This window comes from Clarias gariepinus, chromosome 3, assembly GCF_024256425.1.
Source record: "Clarias gariepinus isolate MV-2021 ecotype Netherlands chromosome 3, CGAR_prim_01v2, whole genome shotgun sequence".
NCBI lineage: Eukaryota > Metazoa > Chordata > Actinopteri > Siluriformes > Clariidae > Clarias > Clarias gariepinus.
Window position 1 is genome coordinate 24102506 of NC_071102.1, and position 22111 is coordinate 24124616.

At 38.8% G+C, this 22111-nt stretch overlaps 1 protein-coding gene across 42 annotated transcripts in view; it reads right to left on the reverse strand.

Annotated features, from left to right (window-relative positions):
* Positions 1–3285: 3285 nt before the first annotated feature.
* Positions 3286–22111, reverse strand: part of clasp2 (cytoplasmic linker associated protein 2) — a 65252-nt gene continuing 46426 nt past the window's right edge. For 7 of the 42 annotated variants that reach the window (XM_053492283.1, XM_053492280.1, XM_053492286.1 and 4 more), the window contains 21 exons: positions 21106–21273; positions 20709–20751; positions 19912–20021; positions 18274–18336; positions 17427–17533; positions 17271–17294; positions 16867–17114; positions 16198–16261; positions 15211–15267; positions 12650–12813; positions 12473–12551; positions 11105–11248; positions 10733–10876; positions 9538–9644; positions 9294–9441; positions 8525–8729; positions 7774–7967; positions 6582–6710; positions 5879–6085; positions 5022–5138; positions 3286–4431 (listed from right to left, as the gene is read on the reverse strand). In XM_053492283.1, the coding sequence (XP_053348258.1) occupies positions 4345–4431; positions 5022–5138; positions 5879–6085; positions 6582–6710; positions 7774–7967; positions 8525–8729; positions 9294–9441; positions 9538–9644; positions 10733–10876; positions 11105–11248; positions 12473–12551; positions 12650–12813; positions 15211–15267; positions 16198–16261; positions 16867–17114; positions 17271–17294; positions 17427–17533; positions 18274–18336; positions 19912–20021; positions 20709–20751; positions 21106–21273 (2609 nt within the window). In that variant the 3' untranslated portion in view covers positions 3286–4344. The remainder of the gene's footprint in view (positions 4432–5021; positions 5139–5878; positions 6086–6581; positions 6711–7773; positions 7968–8524; positions 8730–9293; positions 9442–9537; positions 9645–10732; positions 10877–11104; positions 11249–12472; positions 12552–12649; positions 12814–15210; positions 15268–16197; positions 16262–16866; positions 17115–17270; positions 17295–17426; positions 17534–18273; positions 18337–19911; positions 20022–20708; positions 20752–21105; positions 21274–22111) is intronic. The other 35 variants (XM_053492305.1, XM_053492312.1, XM_053492313.1 and 32 more) reach the window with 24 other exon arrangements.

Consider the following 22111-nt stretch of genomic DNA (forward strand, 5'->3'; position numbering starts at 1 on the left):
TTAGGTTAGCAAAAAACCTTCCGGAAATGTTCGCTTTTCGTTCCTGAAACATCCAACTGGGTTTAATTGACAAAAGCTTGGGTGCGCTCGGTCGGTTTCCTCCTTGTGCTTCCATTTTCTTGCACAGTCCAAAAACATACTGATTGGCGTTCCCAAATTGCCCGCATTGTATGAATGAGAGTGAGTACAGTATGTGTGTGCCCTGCAATAGATTGGCACTCTGTCCAGGGTGTACCCTGCCTCTTGCCTTAAATCTCCTGGGATTCAGGCCCCCCGCGACCCTGTATACAGGATAAAGCTGTATTGACGATGAGTGATTGAGTAAGTGAGGTTATTAACTAAAGGTCCTAGATAACAGTGAAAGGTTCTTAAAAAGTTCTGGGAATGTTTGTTTTTGATTTCCGAAACATCCAACCGGGTTTTACTTGTATGTAAACCCTGCAATGGATTGGCACCCCATCCACGGTGTACTACACTTCGTGCCTTAAGTCTCCTAGGATAGGCTCCAGACTCCATATATGTAGGATAAAGCGATAAAACTACACACACACACACACACACACACACACAGACAAACACAAAGGCAGGAATTGATCCTGGTGATACAAGGAGACAGTGCTAACCACTACGCCACTATGCCGCCCTAAGTGATAAATATTCTGGGATATTATTAATATACACTTAAATGACACTTTAGTATAAACCTGTACACCTGAACATTTATGCAATTATCTAACCAGACAATAATGTGCCAGCAGTTCAAAACCATGAAAACATTCAGCGGGCAGCAGTTCTGTGCATGATAAAGCATCTCAGTATACACGGTTAGCCCTGAGGAGGATGCACTACAGCGGAAGACACCATCGCACCAGCAACCATGCAAATGTTCAGGTCATAAGAATTCACATTTTTTTCTATTTTGACATTTGATGTGAATTGAAGCTCTTGACTTGTATCTGCATTACTGTATGCTTTCGTGCCTACACACGGTGTAGATGTTCCTAATAAAGTGGCCGGTGCATACTACTATAAGACACTCCCAACCTCAAACAAAAATAAGGACTCAGCAGCAGTGTGAGATCTGGAAGGGAGTAACACAACACAAACCTGGCAACACAGACCGGAAGCGCTTAGTGGCACGGCGTGGACCAATCACTGAGCGCTCCCTCTACGTACCCGTGCAGTGACGTCATCGCGTCCCGTCCCTGCGGCCTGCACGCACGCTCATGCACGCCAAAACATCAACGCACACAATCAAAGCGCCCCCTTATTTTAACTTGTAGCAAATGTGTCCGAGCAGATCCTTTATGTTAATTGCAACTTTTAGACTTTTCTTTTTTTTTACTGAAAAATCAAATATTAATTCTTAATTTAAAGTTGTGATGTGCCACTTCTCAGCCAGGATTTCAGGACTATTAAATGAATCATACATACACAAGTGTGAAAGTACTGCAAATTAAAGTACTCTTAATTTATCTAGCATCACAAATATCCTTTGAGCTTTTAGATCAAAGGTTAACAATTCAATCCTGATTTTAAATCTCTACACAATCTAAATACCCTTCTATTTTAATTGGCTAACTTTTGTAAATATTGTATAATTTTTCAGCCTAATTAAAAATATATTTTATGACTTTTTTCAAAATTCCTATAGTACTTTTGTGTAGGGAAATTATATTTTGTAATTAATAGTGCCTATAATATATATTTAAAATTATTTTATCATTTATATTTTCAGCTTAATCACACCAATTAGCTTCATGTCTTTGGACTGTGGGAGAAAACCAGTGTCCATGATGGAAACCCACCAAGCCACTGTGCCGCCTGTATTATTACTATACTGTATATTTAAATTTATGTATAATGAAAATTTGCAGCCTAGTCAAGCTATTTTACATAGACAACTATCCTTGTTTTCTTTTCTGAAATATGATATTTATACATATTATGATTTTTTTTATATTCCTGTCAACTAAACACTCACTTTCAGATAATGCATAGTCTTTTGGGTATGCTCACCCTCTCCCATTAAAAATAAATAAATAAATAAATAAATCATATGAGAAAAAAAATGGGCTTCCTATTCTACAATTTAGGAAAATAAAAACACTCATGTTTACCAATATTAATAGATTCTACAAAAGATATATTAAACAGCAAGTGAACAGTTAGTTCAAGAAATTGATGTGCTGGAAGCAGGACAAAAAGGGGCAAGCATAAGGATCTGGGAGACTTAAAAAAAAAAAAAAAAAAAAAAGATAAAATTCTGATTGGCAACTCCAAAATGCAGGTCTTTTGGGGTGTTCCTGGTATGCAGTGGTTAGTACCTTACCAAACATGGTCCAAGAAGGACAACCAGAGAACCGATGAGCAACTCAGACGCTCACTGACTTTGACATCAAAGCTGGGTCGTTTGATCTGATCAAACAGAAAACCTCCTGTAGAACATCAGGGTGCCCATGCTGACCCCTGACTGTTACCAAAGGGCCTGCAATGGGCATGTGAGCATGGAAGAACTGGACCGTGGACCGTGGACGAAGGTGGCCTGGTGTGATAAATCACATTTTCTTTTACATCATGTGGACGGTGCGTCATTTACACAGAGAAGAGATGGCACCAGGATGCAGTATGGGAAGAAGGCACTTACCCAGACATTGTTTCAGCCCAATGTTTTGAAGAACATGACTAAGTTCAAGTTGTATACTTTGCCTCCAAATTCCTAAGAGCTCTATCTGATCAAGCATCTGTGGCAGGTGCTGGACAAACAAATTGAATCTATGGAGAAGCCTACTCCCAACTAACAGCACTTATAAGGGTTTGCTGGTTATGTCTTGGTGACAGATACTACAGCACACCTTTAGAGGTCTTGTGAAGCCCATGCTTTGAAAGAGTGAGACCTGTTTTGGTGGCACAAAAGGTGCGAATGTGCACATTATTAGGCATTATATTAGTAATTTTCATGTTATTACTAATTGTTGTATTTCCTAGACTCTGAAAAAGGTCTGTAAACATTTACAGTGATTTTAATTAATTTTATTACACAGTTACTTTTCCACATAGGGCCAGGTAGTTTGACAGTCCCCCCCTTTAATATATATATAAATCTACTCTGGTTAACTTTAGGTAATATAAAAAATTGTTAATAACTTTAGGTAATAATACAATTTAAGTGCGAGAAATATGCCCTAAAAAATGAAAAAATAAATCAGGACTGTATACATTATAATTTTCCACCAAGAGGAATAATAAAAAAAAAAGTAGCACTCATAAATAAAGATAAAACACTTTACTCGTGTCTGTACATTTTTTTATTTTCATTTTATTGTTAGCATAGCTTTAGAAATGCAGTGGGGAAACCAGAGGAAACAATTTCCTCACAGGGGAGAAAGAGAAACTACATAAAGGAGAAAGACACACATCAGTTTTTATTTTCCATTTGAATGCGTAAATACATTTCTACAAATTTCCCATGGGAGAAGAAATGACACTATGCTACGTAAAAGAATCTACACGCCCTCCGAATACCGCAAGATGTTTTTCTCGAATACTCATGTTGTGTTATGTAGATACATATTGCCTATGTATTCAAATGACATCTGGCTTCACCGTCCGATTGTGACAGACCTCTCGGATGTGTGAGTGCGTCCCCACTCACTCGGATGTGAGTGCGACTGGATAAAAAGGTTTTTTTTTTTTATTCTTATTTAATCATGACATGCAGATAGCCAAGCAAAGAATGCCGCATAATAGAGCAAGCTGAACCAACCATTCAGTGTTATGAAGAGATATGACTGTTAATCACTCAATCGATAAACCGTAAGCACTGGTAATGAAATTTGCTCGGATTCTGTCGCTCACAGTTTTAAGTTGCACCTCGTCAATCTCAACCCCCCCCCTCAGAAAGCTTTTTGATCTGAAAGGAAGCGACTTTGATATTGCAGAGTGGCACCTAAAGTCCCGACCTCTCACTGCTGGGATTATAACAGGGAAGTAAACTTGCTCTCATCCTTTCTTACACGATCACACACACAGACACACACAGTTACCAGTCAACACGTTCAACAAAGCTGGCACCACAATGAAAGTCATGCTCACACATACAAACAAAAAGAACAACAACTCAGGTTTAACAGGGGTGTCGAAGTCTGATCCACGCTGTCCGGCATGGTAGGAAAGGGGAGGGGCAAAGGAAGGTGTCCAGCAGTGCAAGTCCATAGTTGTGTGCGTGTGTGTGTGTAATGTGTAAGCCTGTCTAAGTTTGAGCGTTTTGAGTGAGTGTATGCGTGTTAAAAAACAAAACAAAAGCCGGCTGGGGCTCCTGCCCTCAGAATCCCGTGGGCTCGGCTACAGGCCTGGACCGCCCACGTCTGACGTCTGGTCGCCGCTGGAGCCGGTCTGAGCGCGCTTTATATACAGATTCAACAGCTTCAGCTGAAAAGACAGAGTGGATATATTATTTTCAAGTCAGTTTTTCATTTGTTAGTCTCAAAATTTATACATTTTAAATATGAAACTTTGGATTGCAAATAACTTGGTCTGTGAATGTTTTGCAAGATGAGCAAAAATTTGTAATAAATTTGATCGACGAAAATAAGCGAGTGAGGTCGTGCAATATGAGAAGTATGAGCATGCTTTATCTGTCTAAGCGTCACGTGATTACAACTGAACGAATCACCCGAGTTTCCGGTTTTTCTTATGGGGAAATTCGCTTTGATATAAACGAGTACTTTAATTACTAGCACGTTTCCGAAACGATTATATGCGATCCAAGGTTTACCTGTAGTTTTATTTTTTTATTCATGCACCTGTTTATGTCTGACCCAACATCCTTGGCACAACAATGTCATTAGTTACTAGTGTGAAATTAAAAAGCAAGTCATTTACTTAGCTAAAAGTGAGAAGTAAAACGGCCAGCAAATTAGCGTTTAAACTGGTGGGGAGAATTTGGAGGTCCAAGTCCCAGTGAAAAAAACCCAGTGGTTTTTGGAAGAAAATGTGAAGTTTTAAGTTCACTGACTCACCTTGCTGCCAGAGAGTTGGCTGAGGTAAGGTTTGAGATCCTCCCCGATGATGGCATAGATGGCAACAAGGCAGAAGACGCAAGCTTTCCGTACACTGCTCTCAGAGTTATCATAACCCTATATGGCACAGTAAAAGAAAGATGACGATAACAATCAGAAATGATTTAAAATGCTGAGGAACAGCATGTTAAATAAATGCAGCATGATATGATAAAGACACAAAAAAAAAATCTGGAGTAGAAGTTTAAAAAAAATACATATATTTTTTTACTCTTGTACCTTCAGGATCATGGTGGCCATATGACACGCATAAGGAAAAAACGTATTGGGTGTGGTGATGTTTATTCTGTCCAGTGTAAACTGGACTTTATTCATTCATTAAGCTTTGATAGGTGATTTATATCCTGGTCAGTGGCACTGTGGTTTAAATAAATAATTTATTTATAACTTGGTAAATACAGCTAAACAAGTTCATTAGAATATATCATGGGCGTGTATAAACTGGAGGAAGGCAGTATCACGCCTGATTTACAGTGCCTTGAAAAAGTATTTTTTTATGCTGCATATTAGTTACACTTCGTTTGGGATCATCGAACAAATTTCATAGTACATAAAAGATAATGTGAGTAAATACAAAACGCAGTTTTTAAATGAGGATTTCATTTAGTAAGTGGGGGGGAAGCTGTTACGCAACAGGACAATGATCTGAAACACACCAGCAAGTCTGCATCTGAATGGCTCAACAAAAAAAATGGGGAATGTCTTCTTTGTTGCATCAGCAAAGAAGAAATTTGTGCAAATAGAAAATAGGGATGAATGTATGAAGTACAGTATAAATGTTACAAATGAGTTCATACCTGAATGAGTCCAGGGACAATCTCTGGAAGCATCTGGACCAGGCCTTCCTTGGGCAGTCGCTCAATTACTTTGGTGAGCATCTTGATGGCAGCCAGATTGATGGGATAGTCTGCAGACTGAATGATGGGACATAGCACCTTAATGCACTGCTCCGGGCTGATGGAACTTGCCAGCATGGCCGCTGCTTCCTCTGCTGCCCGGACCACCTAAACACATGCAAAACACAGGTTTAAACATTAAATGTTCAACGTCCTAGGAATTCAGTCTCTTCTCTTTAGTACTTCCTTCCCTGTTATTCATTCTGCCATCTTCACGGAATCTCAAAACAGCTTCATAATCACTTTCTTTGTGCATTTTTGGAGCTATATGCCCTACCTAGAGAACTCTTGAAAAGAAAGATCTTAGAGATTTAGACGCCGAAGACGAATGACTGCTTGTGTGTTTAGTTCTTCACTCTGTTAGATCTCTATACAAAACACCCCTGTGATTAAAAAATCAACAACATTAAAGTATTGCTTTATTTTTCTGTTTTTTACCAAACAGTAAACTATTGTAAATCCTGTGCCACATGGTTTAATTTCAAAATGTTATAAAAAAAATAAAATAAATAAAAATTGCTGAAAAGTTGTGTATGTGGCGTGTAAGAATATTTAAAAATCTTTGTAATGTGTGGTGTGCACATTGTGCGTTTGGATGTCTGACCTCCTTGTGTGGGTCTTTGTGTGCTTCCAAGGTCTTCATGATGGTGAGCTCTGCATAGTTCTTAAAGCGCCAGGGCTGACGGTTCAAAATCTCCTTCAGCACCCGCAGTGCCAGCGCACGAATCACATGCTGCGTAAAACAGCGGCAGTAATTACCAACATGACTCAAATTCACCTTTTTTGCTGGTGTTAAAAAAATTCTGTGTACAGTAATTATATGTATATATAATTTATATACACATATATACACAAAGTTAAATCTTGGATTGCAAGCATATTTTGTTCCAAGTGTGTTTGTGTATCGAAACACTCGTATATCAATATATCATATAATATAATCATATATATATATATATATATATATATATATATATATATATATATATATATATATCACATCATATAATATATCATATAATAGTATATCATATAATATAAGTAAACTTCTCTTCCCAAAAATAATTGTTTAGAAACAATTAATACAAAATATTAAGCACAAATAAAGCAAATTAACCTGCACTTTACTTGGAGAGGGGGTGGCGGCGGGGGGGTTATTGTGTAGGACAACTTTTTTGCACACACACACACACACACACACACACACACACACACACACACACACACACACACACACACAAATGGAATCGCTGTTCCATTTTGTGTGACCTTGCTTTTGACTCCTTTAGAGGATTTCGCAGAAATGTGATGTCGTATTGTTGTTAAACAGATTCATCTCCCACACTGCTACAGCCTTTTAAACCTTTTTTTTTTTTCACGGAGTTTGTTGTTGCGGTACAGTTACTAAACAGTCACTACTCTTGGACAAAAAAATAATAAAAAAAAAGCTTTAGATGCGCGCATATGGTCACAACGTTAATGTCAACAGTGTGCTCAGAGGTTGAATATACGAGGAGGGCATGCGCACTGAGACTGAGCATGGGAGACAATTACCCAAAATCCCACAGTGAGAGAGAGAGAGAGAGAGAGAGAGAGAGAGAGAGAGAGAAGAAAAATTGGCTCAGATGTGATTATGTGATGCTCGGCAGACAAAGTGTATTTGTACTACTCATACTTTGCTCATTTATCAAATTCTAATTTATAAAAAAATTAGCTCGTCTTGCAAAACACTCACAGACCAAGTTACTGGCAATCCAAGGTTTTACTGTGTTTGTATATATGTTCTCTGTGTGTACCTCTCCGTCCCCCAGGGTTTCCAGCAGCAGCAGGAGAATCGTTTTAAAATGTTCATCCCAGACATGCAACTGTGTTTCCCTGATCAGCCGCATGAGTTCACAGAGCGCCGCCTTCCTTTCCTCCACCCGCTCACTGTGATTGGACAGCTCCTTCAAAAGCTCAGCCACCACCTCTGACTGGTCCACATTGCTATCTGTTGGAATCATTATGCGGAAAAGAAAAGAATCAGAGCACATGCTAAAATTGTGTAGACACACACTGGGTGGATTGAAGACCTTGTAGAAAAGTGTTGCACGTGACATGGGAAAATGAACATTAATTAAAGGTACAAATGAACAGTCAAAGTAAAACGGGATTTCAGTTCTTTAATATTCGAGTCTGATCAAAAGATTTTAACAATAATTCTATTAAAAAGCCTAATTTTAATTTTTCTGATTTGAGTTCTGGGATTTCTTTTTAATCTTTTCTGAAAGTTGCTTAGGAGATTAAAAACCTGCCGATGTATACTTTCTCTTCATGCCGCTCACACTGGCAGCATTAAATCTAAACTGCATTGCTGCCTGGTGATGGTTGAGTCATGACATAAACTTATAATCAAAATAGCAACAGTTATACAAACTACAAAACCACAGTGTTTGACTCTCAAAGGGGGTATGGGTTTACCCCTGGTCAATTGTGCAGACACATGCTTTGGCTCCATTGACACGTAGAATTACAGGACACAAACACACACAATCTGGATTGTCTCACCATCCTCAAGGCTCTCGCCGTCTTGGTCCAGTGCATCTTTCAGACTCTTACTAAAAGGGGAGGAGCCGAAGGAAGAGTCTGAGTAACTACCTGGCTGATACTCCTTGTTGGGGCGGGGACTAGAGGAGAGGAGGGGCATGGTGTTCAGCAGAGACGTTTTGTTGTCCAGTGCTGTCCGACCAGTATCCGTCGTTTCAGCACCACCCTACAACATATGCACCATGATTATTTCAACACCTTTTTGAAACACAACCACTTTTTTTCTGCATACATTTAGCATATTTAATCAAACACTAGTTAATTTTAGTTGGATTTTAAATCAATTGAGCTTCACACAACTGCCTTGAGACCATCAGTGAATTAGTAAACAGTTTTTTCTTTATTGTTTTTTGGAAAATCAATTGAAATTCATCTCGTCTATGGTGATCACGCGCACCAAAAAGAGGGTGAAAAGGTTAAAGGTAATGAATTAAAATTAAAAATGTGGCGTTTTTCTTTAAGAGAAAGGCATCTGGGTTAAAATCCGTGATTGAAAAGTAAAGGAAAAAAAAGTAGAAGAAAAAAAAAAAATAGGAGCAGTAACTTAACTTTCGTGTTATTGTGTTTTCTTACAAAGTACCCTGTTCCTGTGACTTATGGTGAAACACTCTCTTAGCTGGTGATCTCTGCCTTAGAATATTTATATAATATGTACTAAACATCAAATTCTAGCAAGTTGTGAGTTTTTTGGTGGTTAAGCATCCGATACACCTTCCATCTCCTCCATTACCTCTTCTCCGTCTCCCTCTCTTTTGCGCGGAGGTTCGGTCATGTCCTCTTGGCTCCGCACGCTGAAATTCTGGATGGCTTGGCTAACGCCGCGCAGCGAGCTGTAGATCTCCTCCGAGTTCATATTCTCAGTATCGTAATCAAATGCGCTGGATGAACAGGAGATAGATGGTGAGATCGGTGACATGTACAGCTTTTAAAAGTGTGCCTCATTAGTCAGGGGGTTTAGTGAGCGTGTGCATTACCTAGGGGAAGGCGTGTTCTGTGACGTGTTGGTTGGAGATGTTAGAGGACTAGACCAGCTGGCTGGAGACCTCGGTGTGTGTCTTGTCAAGGGGCTACCCACTGGGACCTACAAGGGAAATAAAAAAATATATATATATTTTATATAAGATTCAGGATTCTAGTGTTACAGAAAACGTTTTAGAGCAATAAGCTGGAATTCAGCAAGCAGGGTTTAATGAGCATCTGTGCTTATTGCACAAATATTCTGTAATTGCAGTGTGCCGGCATCAGTAATTCTGTCATGAAATTGTTTGCTACCACATGGGACATATAAACTCCCGTTTTTTAGCAGCTGTGCCGTTTACTAAATAAATATTTACCACTATAATAAGCACACCCTAAAGAAATTAGTCTCTACCAGTGATGGCTTTGCCTCCATAGACAAGGCGTGACGACTCACGGAGTATGATGCAAATTATATACTTTGGCCTGAATCGATTGTTGACATTTTTTTATATTCATTTTTGTGTTACAGTCATTAATCTAAAACAGTTACGTTCCTAAAGCACCTGCGAATTTGTGTTATAAAAAAAAAAAAAAGAATTTTGGATGTGGCTATAAATGCCCATTTGTATAGTTTAAACCCTAAATACGTCCCCAAAACACTCAAATCTCGTTTCAAACTTAGCTGTACTGCTGTGTCTCCTGCAGTGCTAGAATGTTAAATACAGATGTTACGCCTATATCTACTGTACTTCATGCAAGCATGTTTCTTTTTTTGTAGGTATGCGCTGACGTTTTCTTTGGTGCAAGTACTGTAATTATTCAACAAGCCGTGTTTTCCTCTACGCTTCCTGTTCTCTCTACAGTACTAGAAAAAAATGCATACAGTCTTATTATTATTATTATTTTTAAATGTTACTGAATTTATGGTAATATTTATGTTAATGAAATTAGTAAATTATGTTGTTCTTAACAGTTTAGTGTAAAAAAAGTTTCGCCACGAAAACAGCCATAAACAGGATATTTGCGGTTTCTGCGAAACTGCCAGGGCTTCCGTAAACAATTATTAGTTAGGTTCTAAAGAAAAATCCATGAACGACTGCGGCGGGAGTCAACTGTACATGTTGCTTTGAAAGAGCTCATCTTCTACAATCCATATGCAAATCCTCTGACTTATATTAAAATTCATGCGCATGATGTTGCGTGTCTTACTGGTGCTACACCGCCAGTGTTGCGTAGGTGGTTCTGAAGGAGTTTGGTCGCTCCGTCTTGGAAGGTTTTAGGTAGTGCACCGAGGAGCATGGTGAACTCTGGTGTATTCAACTGGAACAGTGCAATCAGCACCGACTGGGCTGCCTGGAAACACATTCTATATAGTAAAACATTCTTGTGGCAATCAGTGGTACAGTACCTAACTATTATCCGGATTAAGGATAAAATATCTGCCAAATGCTTTTCCAAAAAATCAACTGGCCTGCATCGTAAGCCTGAAAAGGCTTAAGTGTGAAATGTGTATATAGGTTTATGAACCATAATAATACAGACATATATGATTATGGAGTTCAAACGTTTTTTGTCTCCTACCTTTCTGACATCAGAGCTCTTGGGTTCTGTGGTCCAGGTGATGATGCGCGAGACTGCAAGTCTGGTCTCGCTGGAGTTCACAAAGTCCTGTGGCTCCATTTGTAGCGTGAGGGTCTCGATATACTTCAAAATTGCCACCTTCACCTGAAAATATCAGGCCTCACATTACTACCAAGCTAGAATCAAGCTAACATTTGCATTAGAAAGAGCAACACTGAGCCATATGTGTGTACAGTACAATAATAATCACTTATATTAACATTATATAAATCCTCTGGGAGTTATACTCAGCTGATAAACAGGCATTAAACCATTTGTCACCATTTCGAGCACACATTACAGAAAATTTCCCTAAACACCTAGAGACGACCTCACATGAAAAGGAGGTAAACAAAAATCATCACCTGTCGGAAAAGGAGATGTGCAAAGAAAAAAAAGGGGGGGGGGGTTCTTTTAGGGCAGCGTGGGCCAAAAGAGTCTGATAAGTGATACTATCTGTATCTCGTGTGTGTGTGTGTGTGTCAGAAGCGTGTTATCCATTATCCACTTAGTAACCAGAGTTGCTTTAGTTAGGAGGTCCATTAAATGACGCAATAGCTAAAGCACTCGGTAGTGATCTCAACACGCTCAGCCAAGTACGTTTTAGAGTCTCGCAAAAGCTCCGATTCAATTTGATTAGCGACTTGGAACGAATTTAACAGCTTTGACTTTATTAACTTTTTTTACTGCTTCCAACCTTCAGAGGAAGAAAAATGGGGGTGAGTGGGTGGAGGTGTTACCCTGTTGGAGCCAGTGAGCTATAGGATTGCTTCCCCTGTGTCTCACTGACCTGTACAGCTTGGCTCCACACTTGGATATGTTCCTGTAGTGTGCAAGCATGCCGCCGCTTTCTGAGGGGAAGCAATTCTATAGCCCCGCCCCCGTACTGGCAACAGCGCCTTTTCCCCGGCTTCAGAAAAAGAGAGGAGAGCATATCAATGACGGAAAAGACTGACAGAAAGGGGAGAGACGTGGAAGGAAAAGCTAAGATGCAGAAGGAATAATAAAGGAGGGAAATAAAAAATAAAAAGACTAAGGAGGGGCGGATGACATGGTGGTGTAGGAAAAGTGCGTCAGGGGAATGAAACTAGGGTACAATCTTTGTCGAGAAGCGCCTTCTTAACGTGCATGAGAGTCTGATGAAGTGTTACATCCACTTCATTGTGCTCACACACATTTTATTACAGAACAACCAACTGGGCAGAAAAAACCTGAACTGGAGCCAGCTAAAATAAGGCACGGCATCAAGCATTAGGATTAAGAGGACATGACTCAGAACATAACCGAACCCATGATGAGGCCCAGCCGCACCCAGAAAGCAGCAATTACCTTTAAGTTGGGTGTCTGTGTTTGGTCTACGGTGAATCTCATGAGAATTGTGAACTGCAGATCATTAGGAAAAGACTCCCTAGAAAAAAATGCAATACAGACATTTAGTGCTAAATTTGGAAATTTGTACCGCTCGTGGGAAAAAAACTGCTTATCATAGGCTTTATCTTTACAAACCTTGTGACGTCGAGGGCTTTCTGCACTTTGGCTTGTACGGAGCCAAGAAGATCGGCGCCCATCTTTTTCAGGAGCTGTGTAAGCAGCACGAACAGCCAGTCCTGCAGATCTGCCTTATGAACCATTATGAAGTCCACCAGCGTCTCCAAGAACATGCTAAACACCTACACAACACACAAAAAATCATCAAGCTTCATCTTAAACTGATTAACCGCCTTTGATATAAGCAAATGTTTAGCCTGTAGAGATGCACTGATTTGATCTGTATCCACTGATGCTGGATATCAGTAGCCAATCAATTCTGTACAATTTCTGAATGATGTTCAGAGGAATGTAGACATAGATGATTGTTCCTAAAGCAGAATTGTACCTAGCTTTGAAACCAACGCTAATAGAAAGCCTCATTTACAGAAATTATATCTGTATTGCATTTATATTTTATATTCTCTCATTACAGTATATGTGGATTGGTGCAGCTCTATCAGGCAATACAAATTTTAGATATATTTAGTAAGCTATGAATCATTAGACTTTTTTTGACACAAATTATATGATCAGAAATTTCAAAAGATTTTTAGTATTAGTTGTCAAAAGACAAAGCATGCAACCGGACAGCACAATCAATTATTATTTAAAATCACACGAATAAAATAATTTAAAATCAAAAGGTAACAAGCAGTTTATTTGACATCTTCCTCTGATCAAGGTTGAGCAAGATAGTATGAAGAGCAGATGAGCATTGATGACATGAATGTCTTTTTGTTAAAAACATTCCTGCAACTAATATCCTCATACTCTCTTATTGATTAGTGGATTAGTTTCACAGCTCGCACGGTTAGCACAGAACTCCAAACATGTTTTCAAATCAGTTAAGATTATATTCTATCAAGCAAGCGGACACAATCATTAAGACACACACAAACAGGTTTTTAGCAAGAATTAAATATGATCGTCCATCTGACAAAGCTGAAAAATCTGCATGAAATTCTTCTGAACTTACTCTCTACAGTTCCAACCCCGGGCAAAGGCATGAAGAGAAAAAAAAAAAAAAAAAAAACAACAGACAAAAATCTAGTGAGTTTCCTTTCGCACAACCCTTCGATTGCATTACAGTTACACACAGATTTCTGGCATAATTCTGAAAGAAAAAAATATGATTGTTTGAATATTTGAATGCATTACCAGTCTTTTAAAGATTTATTCGGTTTATAGTTTACCTCAAAGAACCACAATAAACATATTTTAATAAATAAATGTTTAAAACGTTATTCATATATTTATACACAAGTGGTCCCCGAGTTTCGTTCCAGGAAGACGTTTGTAAGTCCGATTTGTTATTAAGTCTGACAAAGTGAGTCTTGTACGCCTTTGACACGAATATGCAATGTAAAGCATAACAATCCACTCGACCAAATCTCTGTCCCCTTTTCCCACACTGCCATCATGTGGCCAAAAACCATACTCGTGCCTAAGGAAATAAATCAAAGTGTCACTGTCTTTAAATCGCGCGAGGAGTCCTGCGCACAGTTTTGTCTCAAAGCTGTTTTCTACTGTATTGGACTGTGAACTCTGTTGTGTTGAGAATTTTCCGAAATTAGGATTATTCACCATCAGGACAGCTTTACAGGACAGACATTTTCCATCACTGTGCTTCCGTACATTAAGTTTTTTTATTATTCAAAAAATGAGTCTTCATTTTCACCATATCCTGTTATCCTTCACATGTTAAATCGTGAGGCAAATTAGTGAGAAATATAAACTAAATTCATGTTTACATTATTAATTTTTGTTTATTTACAAGAGAAAAACATGTTTCGCATCAAAACCATACGTAGCTGTATGTCCTTAAATGTTATATTGCAACAGTGTGCTACCCTGCAGAAATAGACATTATTAATAAAACAAAGGAAGTCTTATGTGCATTTCTTTTCTATAAACATTTTCATATTTCCGAATGGTGTACTCGATCATATTATTAATGATTAATATAATATTTGTGAAAGAAACAGAGTTAAAATGAGAGATAGAAGCAAACAGTAACAGACTAAAGTTGCGCCAAACATAGAGAACAGAGTTCACATAGAACAGTATTTTGAAAATGATTTTTATGCACTTTGCATAAATTTTCCGAAATTATTCTCTAGCAGTACCTAATAAGTACAGTACTGGTTTTGAGCAAATGCCCATTTATAGTCATGCACATTTTGAAACAAAAATTTTTTTTTTTTTTTATATTTATATTTATCTCATCCTTTTACATCCTTTAAGTAATCTGCGTGTCACGTTTTACGTATACATGAAAATCTATAATCCGAATACATCTTTAAAAGAGTTAAAATGAACTCAACCAGCAATTCAAGAGCTGTTTGCTGTGAAAAAAGACAGAAACAGAATAACAAAGAAACAAAGAGATGTAGAACAGATGGAAGAAAAAGTGTAGAAATTTGTGCTGGAGGATTTTGTAACCCCAGCACATTAGAGGAAGGAGGGTGGGGGCTCCAGTTTTCCAGACCCCCTGAAGACAGGTCAGGCATGTGAATGTGCATGAATGAGAATTGTACCTTAAAGGAGGCGGAACTGATACCGGATTCTGCCGTGCCGAAGCCTCTGGACTCACGCTGAAAATCAGAGAAAGGGTTGGACCCGAGGGCCGTCAATCAGACTTACAGAGCAGGGTGATGGCCCGGCCACCCAGAGTAAGGAGAGTAAGTCCAAACAAGCGCAAGGTAAAAAAAAAAAAAAAAAAAACGCCGCAGTTTGCAGGTGAGTAAGAAACCAACTCAGACGCCAAATGAAAGATCGGGCTTGTTAGTCTTTTCAAGTGTATCCGTGTGTATGGCTGTATAACTGAACCAAGTTTCAATATTTGTCTCTAGACTAAAGACATTGCAGTAAAACAAGTGGCTATGCACAAGTGCACTAATTCTTAAAAAAAAAAAAAAAAAAAAAAAAAAAAGGCATTAAATACTGGTTTCTTTATTATTTTTTATTCTTACTAACCACCACATTATCGGTCCACCTAAACCTTAGGCCTTGATGATACTGTGAGAGGAAACAAAACAAAACAAAAAAAAACCTCAAGGAGTTTATTGTTCCATTAAGGCTTAATTGTTAGCGATATCATTGAACAAATCCTGTTGCTTGTACAAGTGTTTGTGCAGATACGTGCAAGCGAGGGAAAGAAAGAAAAAAAAAACAAGTCGTGTCTGGATAGGCAGCAAGTTGCGGTAAAAGAGTAGCGGTAAGCGATCTAACCGGCAGTTCATGTGCGACAGAAATCCACCCAAGCCCTTTAAAACCATGCTGTTAGCCAGCGGCCTCACCCCAAGAATTAGTGTGCAGAGCGCATGCCTCTGTCGAGAGTCCAGCTGCAGATGTGAGTGTGTGTGTGTGTGTGTGTGTGTGTGTTTTGGAGGTAAAGGCTGTAGGTGAGGCAGAATCCGATATTTTATTAATTCAAGTTCCATGCATGGGTGTGTGTATATACACTGTATATATGCATGCGAGTAAAAAAATGCGCCCAGCTAGAAGCGGCGTGCCGGCTGTACCTTGCTGTGTGGGTCTGCAAACATCCTGGTAAAGATCTCACACAATCTCTTGAGCTCGACTCGGCTGAAAAAAAAAAGGGAATTAAACTTAACACCTGACTACACATTCAGCAATTGATCTCTGTTCTTGTGTCAATCTCCTTTAATTAAACTTGTAACTACAGCTAAGGAACTAATTTAACACGCGCCAAAGAATAGTTACAGCCCTATATATATATATATATATATATATATATATATATATATATATATATATGAGTTTATATATATACAAAATATTGCCAGAAGTATTCGCTCCCCTGCCTTCACATGCATATGAACTTGAGTAACATCCAATTCTTAATCTATAAGGTTTAATATGATGTTGGCTTAGTCCTCTTTACACCTATAAAAGCTTCAACTCTTCTGTGAAGGCTTTCCACAGGGTTTAAGAGTGTGTTTATGGGAATTTCCGACTGTTCTTCCAAAAGCACATTTGTGAGGTCAGACAAAAATTCCCATAAGTACACTCTTAAACCCTTTGAAGCCTGTTGAAGCCATCATAGCTGCAAACAGGGTGGAGCCAACATCATATTAAACCCTATGGATTAAGAATCGGATGTTACTCAAGCTCATACACGTGAAGGTGGACGAGCGAATACTTTTGCCAATATAATTTGTGTGTGTTACCTGAGAGAACGCTGGCTCTTTAACAGAGTCTGTAATCCCATAAGCCCTTCTTTCCTCTCAGACCAGTTGGCCGAGGCACATCGGTTGAGCACTTCGGCTACGTCCTCAGCCTGACGCATGTACGTGGGAATACTACCGTTGCGTGAGCTATATGAACGCTCTGAGCAAGCGCTCGACGCGTCGCTGTTGGCGTCGTCATCGGAATACATGCCGTAGGTATCGTACCGCCGCCGAGCTGGTTTCTTCTGCTTATGTAGATAGAAAGAAAAAAGAAGAAGAAAAAAACAAAAAAACAAAGAATGTCTAGGAGATCTTCGAAATAAACACATTAATGAATCTGGAGACAACAAAAAACGCGACAATAAACATTCGCAACAGACAGAAAAGCAGACTTTGGGACTGACCTTGCTCCGCATATCTCCTAACAGCTGGCAGCATTAACACAACCAGGTTTTTAATACCACAGTTAGCACAAAGTTAAGCACAGAATCACAGACACGTTTGACTGATTAGAAGCATCATGTTCATTTGTCTTTATTTTTTTTTGTTAGTTTTTTTACCAGCGCATCAGCGAGGGCCTCCTCTACGTCTGATCCCGTATTTAACACTCTCATGGCACTGACGGAGGAAGAGAGACGACTGGACTGGGAGATCCCCAAACCTGAACCTAAAACACACATCGTACATGTTGTAACAACACACACATCAGCTAATATCAAGTATAACCACAAACACTTCGGAGTTAAAACATAAAACACGTAAAAACACAACACGAAAAAAAAAAATTACAAAATTACGAAACATGAAAAAAAAAAAATACAAATTACCACCAATAAAATCTTTTTTTTTTTTTAAGTAAGTAAATTACATACAATAATGATAATGTAGGTTAGAATGCAGAAAGAAAAACCACAGATGATCAATTGAAATCAGATTAGGTTCATCTACTTGGACTGACAGCAAAAAGCTTCAAATGCAGAAAACTCACTGAAATTCTGTCCTTCCTGCTCCTAACTGTCCCTTTTGTGTCTTCTAACTTCTGCCACATAAGGGGACACTTTGTCAGGTTGAATGATTACTGCAGGTCTAGAAACTCTACTCATATACAAAGTTATGAATGTTACAAACTGCTCCTTTAACTCTCCTAATTCTGATCTGCAGAGAATTTGTCGCTTCTCACATTTGTGGCTGTTTGCTGGGAGCATCATCACAATTTTATTTATTTTTTTTAAAGATGGGAAGAAATAATTATTATGGAGGCTAAACATAAAGCATGCAATCCAATGGAGGCTGAACTGAAAGAGGGACAAAAAACAAAAAGGATGACTGGGATGAACAAATAAGAAGAAAACACAGGTGCATTTTGCTTTGGAAAAAAGTCTGGGCAGGCCATGAATCATAGTTCACCTGCTGCCCCAAAGGCATCTGGGGCATGAAGAGCACCAGTAGAGCGAGAGTAGTGTCGTGAAGCTGCAACAAACACACACACACACAAAACACTCATAACCAAGTAAGTTTTAAAGTCCACCACAGCAACCCCAAGTGACTGAGCCTTCACCAAAACACCAACTTTGTAATCAACACTTTTGAGTCTCAAAGGTAAAAGTCCAGTTCTGCTTGTATGATCAGCTTCTATATTCTACTCTACAGAAAAACTCCACAGTGAGGAGAACGTCCTCCATCGATACGGATTCTGTAATTAAAACTTTTGACTGCTTCTGGCAACTATTTTATATGTTGGAGTCTTAGCACCAGTGACATTCTTATATAAAAACAAAAATTCTAAAATTAGTTAAGTCACCTCAATTTCAACCTATTTTTAACTTTAAGAGGAAAAACAAATGCAGCACAAGTTTGGATGAGTTTTTGTTTTGTGAAAATTATGCAACATTTAATTAAAAAACAAACTTAGCAAATTGTCACGTCATACATGTTCATACATTATAAAATCTAACAACCACACTTAAGCTTCTTAAAATACAGAATCCTATTACAGCAGGACCTCGGCATACGGTTTTAATCCATCCCAGAGGTGAGTTATTAAGGTGAAATTTTGTATTGCGCAACGCATATTCCCATATTAAATAAGGTAAATGCAAATAATCTGTTTCGGCCACCCAAACATATTACCAATTTCCAACACTATAATTATATTTTTGCACAGAAAAACAATCAAAACATTTAGAAAAGATGTAAAATATGAAATAAAAGAAACCATATTAAACCTCACTTAAACTTTATTTATGATTACTCTCAGCATCGGCTGCTTTAAAAACAAAATGAAAAGCGGCTCCCTTTTCTTCTTGCTACTGTCCTTGATAACATTCTTGGGACCCAAGACGCTATGTCTTTACTAAATCTTGCACAAATGCAAAATGAAAATAAAAAAACCTCACCTTGCTTGGCTTTCAACTGACACAAACAAGCTTTGAATGCCTTCAGGACGTACGTGCGACTTCAGTTCAGCTTGGTTCGTTCGCGCATATACAGTACTGAGGTTAATTTCTTGCAAAATTTCAGTTCTTACGATCAAAATTCTTAAAGTGTGTTTGTATGCAGAGGTACCACTGTATTTAGATCTTACATTTTCCTTCATAATGAAACAAAAGTCATTTTAGACTCGAAGATTGCAACCGATCTAGTGAGTCGGCACAGAATCACCAAATGCCTCTTGCAGCATGAAACAAAGGAAACCTTAAAAAGCAGCATGCATGATTGTGATCCCTCTGAATCACATTTGCATATGTTGATTTAACGAATGATAAGCACTTTTCCCCCCCACTGGAACAAATCAATTTTGAAACTTCAGCCAAAATACCTCACATTATTAAACTTGACGGACCATGATGTTTGTTTAAAAAAAAAAAAAAAAAAAAAGCTTCATTTAGGTCCAGGAAGCTACCACGAGCTCTTGCAAAGAGTAGCGTACATGCACAAAAAGATTAAAATCCATTTAAGTTTTTTTTAAAACCCATTTCCTACCACCGTGGAGCCACAGCTTGTATGTGGATTGTTCTGTTTGCAGCGACGGCTGTGGCTACTCACCGAGCGGTGTGAAGGAGCGCACAGGGCTGGTGTCTCTGCTGCTCTCTCGACTGGCCTCGCGGCTGCAGCCCTGACTCACACTAGGCCGCGGTATACGACTACCCCGCGCTGACCCACCCCGACACGAGGGACAGAAAGAGGAAAAGACAAACAGAAGATTGAAGAAAACAATGAAAGGGACACACAAAGCCATAAATATAACAGTAGAGACAAAAGGAAGGGGACGAGGGAGGATAAGAGAAAAAGAACACAAGCTTAACATACAAAACAGTAAAGCAATGAAACAGAGCAAGAGACTACACTAGTCATGAATAGAGGTCCTATTTTAAAAACCTTGACTTACTTCACACTGAATATCTACAGTGTCTATATTTACATACATTACAGATATGACAGAAAACATAAAATGGTGTTTGTATGTACCAGTATACAACCCTTGTTAGCGATTCAGGCACTAAAATGAAATGAAATGTAAATATTGAAGACTCCATGGACAAAGGATGAGAAATTAGAGATGCTGATCTGCCTTTATTCTTGTGAACTGTAGCGTGAAGCGTTACAGCTTTACTTCTTTTTAAATTTGCGTCTACATTCCTGTGTGATTCAGCCCTGTGAATTAGCTCAGCGGGTTAATACGAGAGCGAGTCTCGTCTTTCCAAGCAGGCAAAAGCAGCACAATAACCATTAAAACACCTCTGCGAGTCCAGCCAGCGCCAAGACGGACAGACGGACAGGCGGGAGGGTTATCGTTATGTGATGGATGAATGAAAGAAAGAAAGAAGCGCAGAAAAAGCATACCTCCTTTTGCTCCGTTGTAGATGTGGCTGACGTTTGATGGCGCTTTGATCAAAAAAGCAGATTTTAAGAGCGGTAAGAATACGATTTGCTGAAGGTTGTAACCCTCACCACCAAGGCCCACAATCACAAAGCAAAGGATTTTAAAAAAAAACAAAAGTGTTTCACACTTTGCAAGCAGCAAATCAAAAACACAACAATTAAAGAGCACAAATGACTCAAACAGCATTAAGGAGATTACATTTTTTTTTTTTAATCAATCAATCACAATAAAAAATAACAGGGAAAAAATACAAGATGAGTTCCTTGTGTCATGAATCTTGGGCTGTCATCACAGACGCAGAGCCAGATACGGAAAAACAGAAGAGAGGACAGACAGAGGAGCGGTTTGGTGCTTACCCACGGACAGACGGGTGGGGCTTGAATCTCGGCTGCAGCCCTGACTGCGAGGGATTCTGCTGCGCCTCTGTGAGCCTGGTGCGGCGCTTACCCGCTGGGCGCCTGTACTGAGCGTACTCAAAGCTGTGCTGGCCAACACGCGGCCTGGAGAGCCAGAACGAGAGCCCGCTGAACAGAGAGAAGACATGAGAGAGAGACGAGAGAGAGAGGAGGATAAAGAGAGATTAGAACCTTCCTACATTAAAAGAACACTCCAAAGTTTTTTAATCTAATCTCTATTACACCACATTTATATATTCAGAGTCAGCCAAAAAAATAACATTTATACACACACGTCAGGAAAAGAAAAACTTTTAATATTTAAATACTAATTGTGTTGCTATACATTTTATATTAATATATCATGATATTATGATAAAATTATTACTATTATATGAATATAATATACATCATACTATTTTTCTTTACCTGAAGTGGGTATAATTTTTTTTGGCTGACTCTGTATGATATATATCATACACTCAGTGTCCACTTTATTAGGAACACTTTGGTAGGATACATTTATTGCAACGCAAAGGATAAAATCATGAAGATAAAGGTCAAGAGATTAAGAGTTAACATTCACATCAAACATCATCATGGGAAAAAAATTTGATCTGTGATGTTGGTGCCAGATGGGCTGATCAGAGCGTTTCACAAACATCTGTTTTTCTCAGTCTTTCATGCACTACAGTCTCCAGATATTACACAATATTAAACCTAATTCCGTGGGAAAAAAAAAATGCTGTTTGGTCGTTCTTTGATTATGAGCCCTGCATGCATTACGGCTGAATAGAAACCCAACATGGTCTTCTCTCCTGATGCAGGCCTTTTACTTCTAGGTTCGTCACATTGTCCATTTTAAGATGCTTTTCTGCTCACCATACTGTAACTGTAAGTAGTGGATATTTGAGATACCGAACCCATTCTATTGGCTAGTCCTCTCCCGTCGACAAGATGCCTGCAG